Consider the following 12,087-nt stretch of genomic DNA (forward strand, 5'->3'; position numbering starts at 1 on the left):
GAGAGAGATGGAGGGAGGGGTGGGGATATTTGGCACTTTCGTGGCTGCGTGGCTTGGTACAGAGCCAGTCAGTAGTATCCTTTCCAACAGGTTTGGGGTAACATAAAAATCAAAGAGAGACAGAAAGGTTCTTATGATTCTATACTCTGTTTTTAATGGCCCATTGCATGCCTAGTGCTCTGTACAGTCTTGAACGCAACAAGTTTGAATTTCATTCTCCATGTACTCCCCTGGGCCATGATCTGTCTAATCGCTGACCCCTTAAAAAAAGCATGTCAAAGTTCCATAACCACCATCTCGCACTATAAATCGCTGAGAGCTCTTCCGGCTGTTTGTATGTGGGAGCCCCTTAAAAATCCCATTTGCCTGGCATATCAACGCCAAACTCCATTCATCCCTTCTGAAAATGACAATAAACCCCCCCCCCCCCCCTTCTTTCTCTCTTCCCAGGTCTGCAAGGAATCTCATTGTTGGAGACAATGCTCTGCTCACCACCTTTTATAAAGTCCCGTAGCCTCTTGATCTTTTATTACCACGACCAAAGAACCTTGTGGTGGAGCGTCCTCGGCCCCAGCCTCTCGTACTCGATGGGCGTGATCCACGAGTCGTTCATGGAGAGCTTTCCGAAGACGCTGGCGCCCTTCCAGACGACCACCTGCTCGTCCATGTCCCTAGCGCTGCGCGACACCAGGACTCTATCCGCGATGTCGGGCCGCCGCGCGCGGAGCCTCTCCTCGAGGTACGTGGTGAAGTGGGGAATCTTGGCACCGCCGCCAATCACCATGATGGAGCCCATGAGGTCGCGCGTCTTCTTCTCGTCACCCTTGGCGGCGTATTGTATTGATATCATGATGGCCGTGTCCAGGGGCGCGATGGGGAGCACCGAGTCCCGCTCGATGGCCTGCAGCTTGCTCACCGGCACGCTGGGGTCGGCGAACATTCCTTGCGGAGCCGGGGTGGCCTGGATTTGAGGCTGGAACCCATTGGTGGTCGGTGCTGGCGTCCCACCGTTCGGTGCGGGACTTGCGTTGCCGTTCAGGTTCTCCTTCCCAAAGACGAAAGGAGGCGGGACCGGCGTGCTGGCACCCTCTGGCGCAGGGGACGGGGCGTTGGAGGCCTGTGGTGTGCCATCACGGACGATGTTGTTGAAAGGATTCGGCTTCTCCTTCATCGGCGTCGCAAACTCGGCGGCTGCGGGCGCTGCGCCGTTGACCCCTTGGTTCAGCTGATTTATCGAGGGCTTGGACAAAGCCAGAATACTGGTCTGTGCCGCCGACAAGGGGTCGTCAGGGACCTCCACCTCGTAAGGGTTGTAGGAGCGGTCGATAATCTTCCGGCGGCCACGAAGCTTCGTCGAGTTGTCGAAGATCTCTGGGTCGTAGAAGCCCATTGGGGCCAGTATGACCTCGTCGTATGTCTTGAACTGGTACTTCCGTGTGGGCTGGTTTGGAGCGCGCAGGTGGAACTGGAAGAGCTGGACCGAGATCTCTGCCTGTGTCATCGTACAGTGCTTCACCTTGAGCTCCTCGGCCAGAAGGAAGTCGTGCCGCCGCCGGAGGTTGATGTCCGCGTAGGGGAAGTTATCGAACAGCATCATCTTGATAAACGTCTCGGTGACGTCGTAGCCGCCGTACTTCAAGTTGATGCGCGAGTCTTCCAGACACAGGCCGTCCTCGACGCAGGTGATGGACGTCTTCTGCGCGCCGACATCCACAACGCAGGCCTGCGTATACCCTGCTCCGAAGGTCGCAGCCATGCTCTCCTGTATGAAGCAGACCTTTGAGAACTCGAACCAGTTCATACAAGAACGGAGCGCCTGTTCGACGTATCTCTTGTCGTAGAGGTCGGGGATGACAAAAACGCAGCTGTATTGCTTCCAGGCGCTGTTCTTGTTCAAGCCAAGCTCTTGCCGGATGGTCTTGTCGAGAAGGGTCTCAAAGTCGTCGTACAGATGCTCCTTGCTCGTGTAGTCGTCCTCGTTAAGCCAGCCGCACTGCATGGGCCACCAGAGCTTGAACTTGGGATTCGAATCGTCTGGCACCCTCTGCGCCGCATTGCCAATAAAGCACGAGGCGACAGAGTTTGGATCCTCCAACGACTTGATGTCTGTCCACTCGACCTGCAGAGGATCGTTATGGACGGGTATGATCTCTGGGTCTGCTCGCCGGTTGTAGTTAACAACGAGCTCCTTGGAGTTTGGCAGGACCTTGCGCTTGTTGGCGCGCATGTCGATCTTCAGGTCACTGGACTGCTTCGTGTACTTCTTGGACCACTCCTCGCCATACTGCTCCTCGGACGTCTTGGCCTCGAACTGCCGTCTGGGCAGAGCCTCGTACTGCTCAGATTCGGTCTGCGGGAATCGAGTCGCTAGGGTCATGGGTATGGTCTTGGGCAGCGCGTCGCTTGCGAAACCTATGCGGAGGTTTTGACTGCCGGGGTGGATGACAATGATATGCGAGGGATCATTTTTGGCTGGAGCGGTACCGTCCTCATCTGCGGCGGCGCCCATTTCCTCCTGCACATCTTCTGCCAGCAGTGGCACCTCGCCTCTGGGGTTAAGGGCGCGCTCGCGGTCTCGGTCCTTGGCCGATTGCACGATTCGATCACGGTTGGCTTCATTCTGGAGTCGCAGGGGCAGGATCTGGTCGTCCCGTTTCATGTAGTCCCTATATGAGCAGGAGAGGGGTGAAGTCAGCCATTGCTGAGCCTCCTATCAGGACCAGAAGGGAGAAGAGGAAGAGCCACACAGAGAAAGAGAGGACCTACGTATAGTAGTTCTTTTGGTTGATGGGCATGACATCTGGCCAGCTGCTCTGCTTCATGCCATTGTCAGTCCGCTCGAGACCTGTGTCAAATACCACCTGTCAGCAACAGTGCACAATATCATCACTCATCATTGCAAAAGTCCTGTGTCGCATCCCATCCATCCATCGACCCTTCGCAGGGAAAGAGACAGAGAGAGAGAGAGAGAGAGAGAGAGAGAGAGAGAGAGAGATACTGACCCTCACGGGCGAGCACACGCTCGCTGACCTTGCCAACCATTATGACTTTTGTTGTGGTGATGGATTGGCGATGGTGTGATCAGGAAGGAGGAAGAGATGGTGGTGGTGCCAAGACGAAGTTTACGAGGTTGTATAGTAGTAGGTCATCTCGAATTTCGCGACCCGCGAGCTCAGCAAGCTCTAGGTTGCGCTGCCTCGCGTGCAACCTGCAGAGAAGACCCTTGACGGTGAATGAGGAGCAAGTCGATTTAGCTGTGTTAGAACTTAGTGCCCACTAGAGAGCACAAATGGCCCGTGCACCAGCAAGCATATCCCCCAACCCGGCTTCACCTGGGGCGGCACTGGACAGGCCTGGCTCTTGGAGTGCTGGCTAGCCTTTTGTTTGCCCTGCAAGACAAGACGAGGCCATCACCACTCCTCTTTAAGAGAAGTGGATTTATTGATTCCGAGCATCATTACTAATTGACTGCTCTAGCGATACTAGCCCTGCTCTCTATATGCAAAATGAGACATCTTGCTCATGAAAGCTAACCTAGTGTTTCCACGTATTGTTCAGTCTTCATGCCTGTTCAAGATCAGATCAAGATCAAAATCTAGACACCTAACAGGTTGGCACTGAGGATAGCGAACAGTCACCCAGAGGCTGCTGAAAATATCACAATTTGTGGAGATCCAAGTAGAAACATGAAAATCCGAGGGTATCTTCCATTATTGTGAGTGCCAAGTGTAAAAGAAATTCCAAGTTTGACCACAGTCTGAAAGCCAATAGGAATTCAATCTACCCAATTAAGCCTATAACACTTGAAGACACTGCAGACTTCTAAGCAACTCTCAACTGTTTACAGCAACAAATATGTTTCTTGCTGAAGTCACCATCTGTCTATTCCTTTCTATTTTGTCATTATTTTCGATTTTTGAGTTGTTGCTTACCTGCCCCTCCTGGCGTTACAAGGAAGTCCATCACCTGACAGCAATGACGTCGTTCCCTTGCCGCTTTCAACTTGCCTCTTTGCCTCCAAAGAGGTCAATGAAGACAGCCGTTCCAGAATTCCAGACAGGACACGTCTCTCTCTCTCTCCCCCTTGACAAGAACCACTTCAAAACAATCAGCGTCAAGTTGTGAAAAAATTGGCTCGGAGTCATACTGACCGACTGACTGATCCTCTGACTCCTTTGTTTTCTTTTCCTCCTTGAGAAGGTTAGCAATCTCTGTCAAGGAAGCCTGGACTGTTTCCTTTTGAGTTTCCCAGATCCAAAAACACAGAAGATCTACAAACTCACCTCCCTATATTAAATCAACAAAGGCTCGAGTTCCAGCAAACAACTCGCTAAAGGACCGTCAAAATGCCTCCGATTCCAATCTACTCTCACAGTCCCATCAACGCTGCCAAAGCAAATGGCGTGACGCCCCAGACAGCAGAGAAGGAGCAAGGCGCAAATCCAGCACCACCGCCTACAAACACACAGGGCACGCCCGGACCACCAGCGGACCACAACGCCTACCCAGCAGCCCAAGCAGGCGCTGTCCCTTCCATGCCAGCACCCACAGGCGCAGCCTCTCTATCACAACAGCAGCAGGCGCCCCTCCAGCCTACGCCCACACAAGCTCTCGCGTCGTCAAGCCCGCCACCTCCTCAACCAGGTGCCTTTCCCGTGCCGCCCGGCTCATCGACGCACCCGCCAGCAGCCAGGTCCACAGGCCTTCCGCCGCCGCCCAAGGCTGGCGAGGCGTCCTCCACCCAGGCGCAGACTCCGGCGTACTATCCGCCCCAGATGTCCATCCCCGCGCCGCCCGCCTCGACGACACAGGGCGCTCAGCGCGGGACCAGCACCGCGTTCGTCGCGGTTCCCTCGCCGCTGGAGCATCCGCCCGGCTACCAGCAGAACCCAAACGCGGGTGAGCTGGACCGGTACCAGCGGGCCGCGCAGGAGGCCCTGGAGAGGGATGAGGAGGCGAGGCGGCGGCTGGGAGGCGGAGGCAGCTACGGGGACGGAGAGGCTGGGGTCTGGGACAGCGTAAAAGGGGCCATGGTGGCGGCCGGCGAGAAAATTGCTGCTGCCGAAGAAGGGGTCTGGAAGAGGATCAACAAGGAGCTGTGAGACAAGAGAATGCTTTCACGAGCTGATGTCCTTTTGGACGAGGGGTCCTTGTGTGCACGAGGGGACGAGACACGCACAGATGGGCAGTAGTCCGTCCGACTGGCCTCATTGTGACCTGGGACAGTCTTTCGTGCGTGTCTATGTGTGTGTGTTGCATCGGACATGTGAAGGTTATGCCGCCTGAGCTCGGTGCAGGAGGATCATGAGAGAGCTCGCTCTTGGTGTTGGGTGACGTACTCCATCGTCGCGGCCTGCCAGGGTCGGATAGTGTGACATGCTCATTGAGGCGATGCAAGGAGGCCAACCAACGATGTAACTCGTAGGGAATATGGAGGTTTCTTCGGACGAGGCTCTCAACCGACGGAGTTAGGATCGTTTCCAACAAAAGAAGCTACTTAGTTACAAACAATCTAGACGAGGCAATGTAGCAACAACAAACATGGCTGTTCACACACGTCCCCTGGCGAAGTCCTCTCTTTCTCCCCCCCCCCCTTTTTTTTTTTCTTCTCTTTCCCTTCCCCCTTTTCCCTTGTTTGTTTTTAGGTGCTTACTACTCTGCAACAGTCACCAATCTACAGTACTGATGGGAGCCTCTCGCATCGACCTTAAGAAGGATGACGAAACAAGGCTGAATCGTCATATCTAAATCAATCCGCCGAGGGAGTGGAGGGGGTGGGAGAAACGGCGGGCGATCGACAACCACTAAAGACTACCGGGTTGGTCTTATTTTTGGTGGTCAGATCTTTGCTCAGCAGCGCCTCCCCCCCCCCCCCCCCCCGGCGGCCCGACTGGCGAGATGCGGGATGCGTTGCGTATTGTGTCATGAGGGATAAGGGGAAAAGAAAAGAGGGAGGGAAGGGTGGGATGGGATGGGATGGAGGGGTTGTGTGGGCTTGTCGCTCATCGAGGACCTTTTGGAAGAGGGAGAAAGGACTAATTCGGCCAAATTCATCCTATACAGCGCCGAACACAGGTTTGCGTGCAGGGGGGAGGACAATAGCTACGTAGAGGGCAGGTGAATATCACAGCCCGCTGTATAGATGTCATCATCGTTTTTTATTTTACAAGATAAATCAAGACTTCTTTGAGGGACAGAAAACCGTCACACGCTTAGTATCGCGCGCTCACGGAAATATCCGAGGCCCTGTCTGTGCTGGGGGGCGGGTCCACTACTGATTTCCTAACTGTTTCCCTTCCTCTTTTGTTTTCCTCCGCTCCGTCTTGCTACCCAGTGGGGAAAGGTGAAGCACAAGGGGAAAAAAGAAGAAGAAAAAGAAACACTAAAAGCTACCATGTCCATTGCTCGTGTTTCTTGTGGCTTTGTTTTCTTCCCCATGTCTGTTTTTCTTGTCTTTATTTTCCTTACTTTGCTTTGCCCACTTGCGACAGATATGATATCCCTGGATGGGCTATTTACAGAAGTTTCGGAAATTAAAATTGCATGCAACAAACCAGACAGGGCCGAGACTCTCACAACAGCCAGGGATGACGATGGCTGTGATTGGAAGGGGGGGGGGGGTTCAAACAAGGCCGTGCTCTGCGATGTGGACACAAACACCAACATACACACACATACTGTAATACTACTACTCTGGAGTTACTGTGGATAAGGGGGTAAAAGGCAGGTTTAGGTAGTAGTACTGTGTGGCCCTTATATGCACGAGCCTTGTCATGACGGGAAGGAATGGGGCTCTCATGACTTAAGACACCCAAAACGGACCCGCTGGGTCCCGATAAGGTAGGTGAATGGAGTCGAAATCGAAATAGAAAGGAATAGAGGGAGAGGGGGTGTCTGGAGGTCGTCAAAATCTAAATAAAGGGCGTTGCAGTGTCTGTGTGGATGGTGTCACTTTGAGTGCAGGGTGGGAGCCGGGGAGGAGGACACCAGAGCTACCTTAGACCGAGGTCGAGGCACTCGGGATAGGACTTACAAGGAGAGGATGAACCAAGTTCAGCTCATATTCAGCCCGCTGACGAATGGGCTGTGTCCGGATGAAGGGTATAAACGTCAGAAATAAAGTGTTCTGGGGGGTGAAAGCATCTTGCAAAAAGAAATCTTGGTCGGCCTGAACGTCCTATCCACACATAACACAACACACAGACTATCTCTAAGTAGTGGGTCAGGTAAGGCCTCGTCAGCTTTGCGCGCTGCTGCCGACCAATAGGAACCTCAGGGCCATAAGCCAGGCTGAGTACGACCGAGTTGGCGGCCTCCAGCCCAATCAGGGAGGGGAAGGGGGGGGGAGGGTGGCATGGTCGCCGATGGCAAGGCAAGGCAGGGGAAGGGGGAAGAGGGAAGAGCCAGCGATTCTCCAGACGTGGCCGTTGTAGGGCAGAGTCGTGTCAGGGCCTGATCTCCATAAGAGCCCGATTATAGACCGCAACAAGCCCGTCATTAGCTAGATCAACCAGGTCAATTTCCCCAAAAAGAGATGAGCTCTTCATGCGTCCAGCGATCGCCCGCCCGCTAAACCATCCTCAGGATGTCATCAAGACTGCACGCTGGTCCCTGTTGGCGGGCGCCCCGGGGGCAAGGTCGATGGGCGGACAGAGTGCCGGGCCCGCAGAAAAGAATAAGTCATCGAAGCTGCCATGGAAGCATCGCTTGTTTCCCCCCCAGCAGCCCCAACGGCCCCCAGCAGCCCCCCCCCCCCTCTCCGTTGGGTTAGGTGAGTGATCGAAACATTTCGCGGTATAGTTGCCCAGATTGGCTCTAGCACCATGCCTCAACGGGCTGCAAACTTCGCCCGGCTGCTTCACAAAGGGACGAGGCGGGCGTCTGTGGGTGAGACTGGAAGCGGCCAAGGACCGGGGAGACGCGCGCTCGGCGCTCGGATGCTGAAGACGTCAAGGTCCCATCTTGTCTGCTGCAGGCTACCGCAACTCGGTACCATACAACGTGCATCCGCAAGGTATTCCCGCAAGAGTAGTAGGTATAGGTAGTGGGCGTATCACAGTACTAACAAATGGCTTCCGTGGTCTCGAACCTCGGACACGGGATGCGACGTCTGCGGAGTTGGTCAGAGTACCAGAGATGATGGCTGCTACCCTCCCTCCAGGCAGATGCAACGGTGCAGCTGAGTACGTTGAGACTCATACCATCGACGATCGCTCCATGGGAGCCTGTCTGCTTAGAAAAGCAACCAAGGAAGAAAAGAAGATGCCAGACGCGTAAATCTTTCAAGTAAAAGGTACGTATTGTGATTTGAAAGTCTTCAGTCACACATGGTAGGATAGGGGTCCGCGATGCCTGTTCCCCGTCGTCATTCTGTCTTGGTTTCTTTGGATACATAGCCGCCCTCAGCTCTCTGAGGGTGTGGCTTAGGCTCCACGGATGCTCATCCAGGTTGGCTTGTCTTGTATACAAGTTGGTTCGCATAAAGATCTCCTCGAGGGGTCTTCTAGAGTGAGATAGCTAGGCTTGACTATAGTTGGGATGATATCAACGAAGTCGTGTTGGTGTTGGTGTGGGGGCCGGGGAGGGGAGGGGTCCCCATGCATACACAGCCAGGGCGCGAGAGCGAAAGAGAAGACACATCTCGAGCCGCCGACAAAACGAAGTTCCAGAGCTGCCAGATGAAGATGGCGATTAGTCCGGTGGAAAGATTGTAGCAGTTGATCCTCGAGCTCCCCATCGTGGGGGCGCAAATCTCATAACGAAGGAGACTGGCGAGTCCCAAGAGACGATGATTCGAAAAGGAGCACCCGGCTTCGCAAGCCACCGTTCCTGATCGTCCTGCTCTGTAGTAAGAGAGTCTAGACTGCAAGCGTCAGAATATGTACGATAAGTAACTACTGGTCAAGGTGCAACTAGGGTTGGGGGTGGGGGGAGGGCAACTCTTGGTACAGAGAACTGAGGGCTCGGTGTCTGCTTTGGCTCACGAAACTCGCGGCCAGACTCTGCCTCAGACTCGGTCAAACATGCCAAGGAAGCCAGTATGGTCGGGAAGGAAACGGCAGGATGAAGGTGTTCCCGGGTGCCGATTGGCTTGCCCCCGCATCCCCCCCTTCCGCCAGGAGATCTGGTTCACCACTCCGGGCGCCGTATCACGTCCCCAGACTCTGAGTCTGTGACATGACCCAGACTGTCGATGAGGGAGGACATCTCGAATGGGGGGCTAGACCCGGCAAAATTCTGAGCCTGTACATAGTACACACAATAGATGGCTCGTTCCCCACGATGGAGGGCACAAGTTGGTCCCAGTAGCAGTCATCCTCGCAACCTCGCTCGGGACGAGCGGAAGGCTGTCACCTGCCCACTCATCCCAGGCGCCCTGTACTGTCACTGTCACAGGGCCAAATATGGTTCGACCAAAGATGGGATGGAAGATGTAAGTGTACCCCATGTCCCTGGAGCACCTAGTTCGCCGACAACCCTCGTCCCCGGGCCCTCCCTTCTCTCCCCCTCCTTCCTTCCAGCGATGTCAGATCTGTTGAGTCATAGGATAGAAGGCGCCGTCACAACTGCTAAACAGGCCTTCGTCGTAGCTAAATCTGACTGTTGTCAGATGATTCGCTGTTATCGAGACAGCCAATACTATTTGTGGTGGTGGATCCTGGACTATGGGCCTCAATGCTCTCTTTCTTCCTACCAGTCCAGCTGCCCTGTCAGCGATCCTAATGATGAACCTCAAGTCAAGAGGTCGAGTCGGTCGGTGAAGGATGCTAACTTCTTCGGAAGAACCCTAGGGCCATTCGATGGCGTTGAGTGTATCGTGTGCGGAGTATTCTGGTATGTGGTAGGCAGAGACGGGGCCCAAGTTGACGTTGGAGCTTTGGTAGCGGAGGAGCGGTTGCGATAGGTCCGCAGGGCTGGGCAAAAGGTGGGAGAAGGTGGGGAGCAGGTGAGACGACTGTTTCATGTGTGAAGTAATTCCTTCGATCCTACCTCCCCAGCTGGCGCTAAACTTATTATGGCAGATCTTGGGTCCTACAGCCCGCTAGCTGTCAGGCCGGGCCACTCATAGATGAGCTTTCCGCTGGCATCCTTGTACGGCAGGCTGGCATTAGGTGGGGTGGTACAAGCCCCCCCTGCAGCTGCCTCCAGATGTGCGTGGGTGGGCTCCCCTTCCTTTTTTTCAACGACACTTGCTGCTTCCACCCAAAACCTCGCACATTTGGGATCTCGAGATACCCACGTAACGCCTGCACGCACCACACATCTTCCCCAATCTGTTCTGGTGCCTAAATCTGTTGTCCTCTAAGCTGTCTGTTTTTTAAGCTTGTCTGTCGACAATGTTCTACTCGTCTTATCCTGACAGCCAAGCCAACACGGCCATTGCGCTGGGCTGCGTGCCTAAGGGGGGGAGGGGGAGGTCGAGGTGGAGGACTCAGGTAATTGATGTGACGGGCTCAGACTCTGCTGCTGCTGCTGTCCCGTCAGCCTTGTCCAGAGCTCCTCTCCCCCACTGATCTCCCTCAAATCAGAAGATCACACTTTTCATGAACCTGGGCTAAACATCACTCGGCACCTCTCCGGGGTCGTCATGACGACTTCAAACAGAGCCTTGATCCTGCGTCATCTCCCTTGTCGAGTCTCATGCCCTCTTCTGTGCCCAGCTGGCTGTCCGTCCGTCTGCCTGCAGCCAGTCACCACGGCGACGACGGCCTTTGCTGAACGTCACATTTCCCAGAATTCGTAACCCTCGCTTGGTAGTGGGGATAACAGGGCAGACTAACTACCGTGGCTGTCTGGCGCTTCTCTATTTTCGTACAGGACTCGTGTCGCCTGCGGCTGCGGCTCTTAGCCAGGGCTGTAACCGCAGCCTCCGTGTCGGCCGATTTTTTTCAATCTCATCTATAACCGTGACAAGACCTTTTACCACGGTGAGGCATGTCTTTCGCGCACTGCCCCTCGCTCTCCTATCCTGTGGCTGTCTTCAGCCTCGTTTCTCTCAGCTATCTCCTACGGACCTCCTTGGGCGATTTTTAGCGGCCCAGGCCCACTACTGGGCTCGACTTTGTCGTCTGCTTGAGACCAGGCTTCTCGCTGGGGTGCAGGCGACATCCTTGCGCGAAGCTCTCGCACGGTCGACACGGCCAACTTTCGATGATCGATTTTGGACCTGTGTTGCGAGCGAGCACCAGGATACACGCTCGCGCGCGCGCGCGAGACGCCAGGTACCCCAAGACCTAACAAAAAAAAAAAAAAAAAAAAAAAAAGGTGACAGACTTTTGTCTTCCTTTCTTGGTAATCGGGTTCTCGAGTCCCGTGAATTTTACGAACGCTTGAGCTTGTGGCGGAAATGATACCTATCTCGCGATTAAGCAGGGAACTCTGTCTAGTTTGTGTGGCCTCATCAACGACCTTACTGTTACTTACACACACACACACACACACACACACACACACACATCTCCGTGACCCCCTCTCTTGTCTCTCTCTCTCTTACAGAGGATGACTCGCTCAGTGTGACGTCCTCGGTCGATCTCAACCGTTAAGCCCGAGGGTCTAAAATCCTGACGTCTGCCAGTCCGGGGGGCCTGGGTAGAGTACCGATGATGGCATGGAAGACTACTAGCCTGCTGTAATTATGGTATTCCCTTCTCTCCTCCCTGGCAGCCAAAAACTCCCATAGTCCATCCAGATGGGGACACTGGACCTGAGACAAGTTACCGAAATCCAGGCCCTGACCCACCTATCTGGGCTCAGGGCTGAGCAGCAGTTAGGATGAATTGGGTTTCCTCGGCCCAGAGCCGCTCGACCTAGACACCCCCCATCTACACACTGTCGTCCCTCCCTACTTTCCCAGCCTGTACCACAGTACCTCCTTCTTTGACGTCTCAGCCTTCCCTCATCCCCACCCACCCACCCCAACACACCACACTTGGTCTCTTTTCTAACTTTACTATGTACCGTCCTCCCTTCCTACTATAGTATCTTCATCCGTTCGTGTCGTCCCGGCCTGGTGGAACTACTGGGCTGTACACTTACTCTGGAAACCCCAGGGCGGTATACTTGTCTGCCCTCGTCACTCTCCCTCCC

At 54.5% G+C, this 12,087-nt stretch overlaps 1 protein-coding gene across 1 annotated transcript; it reads right to left on the reverse strand.

The window, feature by feature from the left end:
• Window positions 1-126: 126 nt before the first annotated feature.
• On the reverse strand, window positions 127-3,027 carry M406DRAFT_76623 (uncharacterized protein). Its single transcript, XM_040925953.1, has 4 exons — window positions 3,003-3,027; window positions 2,767-2,845; window positions 1,073-2,666; window positions 127-973 (listed from the first exon to the last, which is right to left on the reverse strand). The coding sequence occupies exons 2-4, from the start codon at window positions 2,820-2,822 to the stop codon at window positions 530-532; spliced, it is 2,094 nt and encodes a 697-aa protein (XP_040780806.1). The 5' UTR covers window positions 2,823-2,845; window positions 3,003-3,027; the 3' UTR covers window positions 127-529.
• Between the last annotated feature and the right edge of the window lie 9,060 nt (window positions 3,028-12,087).

The sequence above is a fragment of the Cryphonectria parasitica genome (assembly GCF_011745365.1).
Source record: "Cryphonectria parasitica EP155 unplaced genomic scaffold M406scaffold_1, whole genome shotgun sequence".
In the NCBI taxonomy this organism is placed as follows: domain Eukaryota; kingdom Fungi; phylum Ascomycota; class Sordariomycetes; order Diaporthales; family Cryphonectriaceae; genus Cryphonectria; species Cryphonectria parasitica.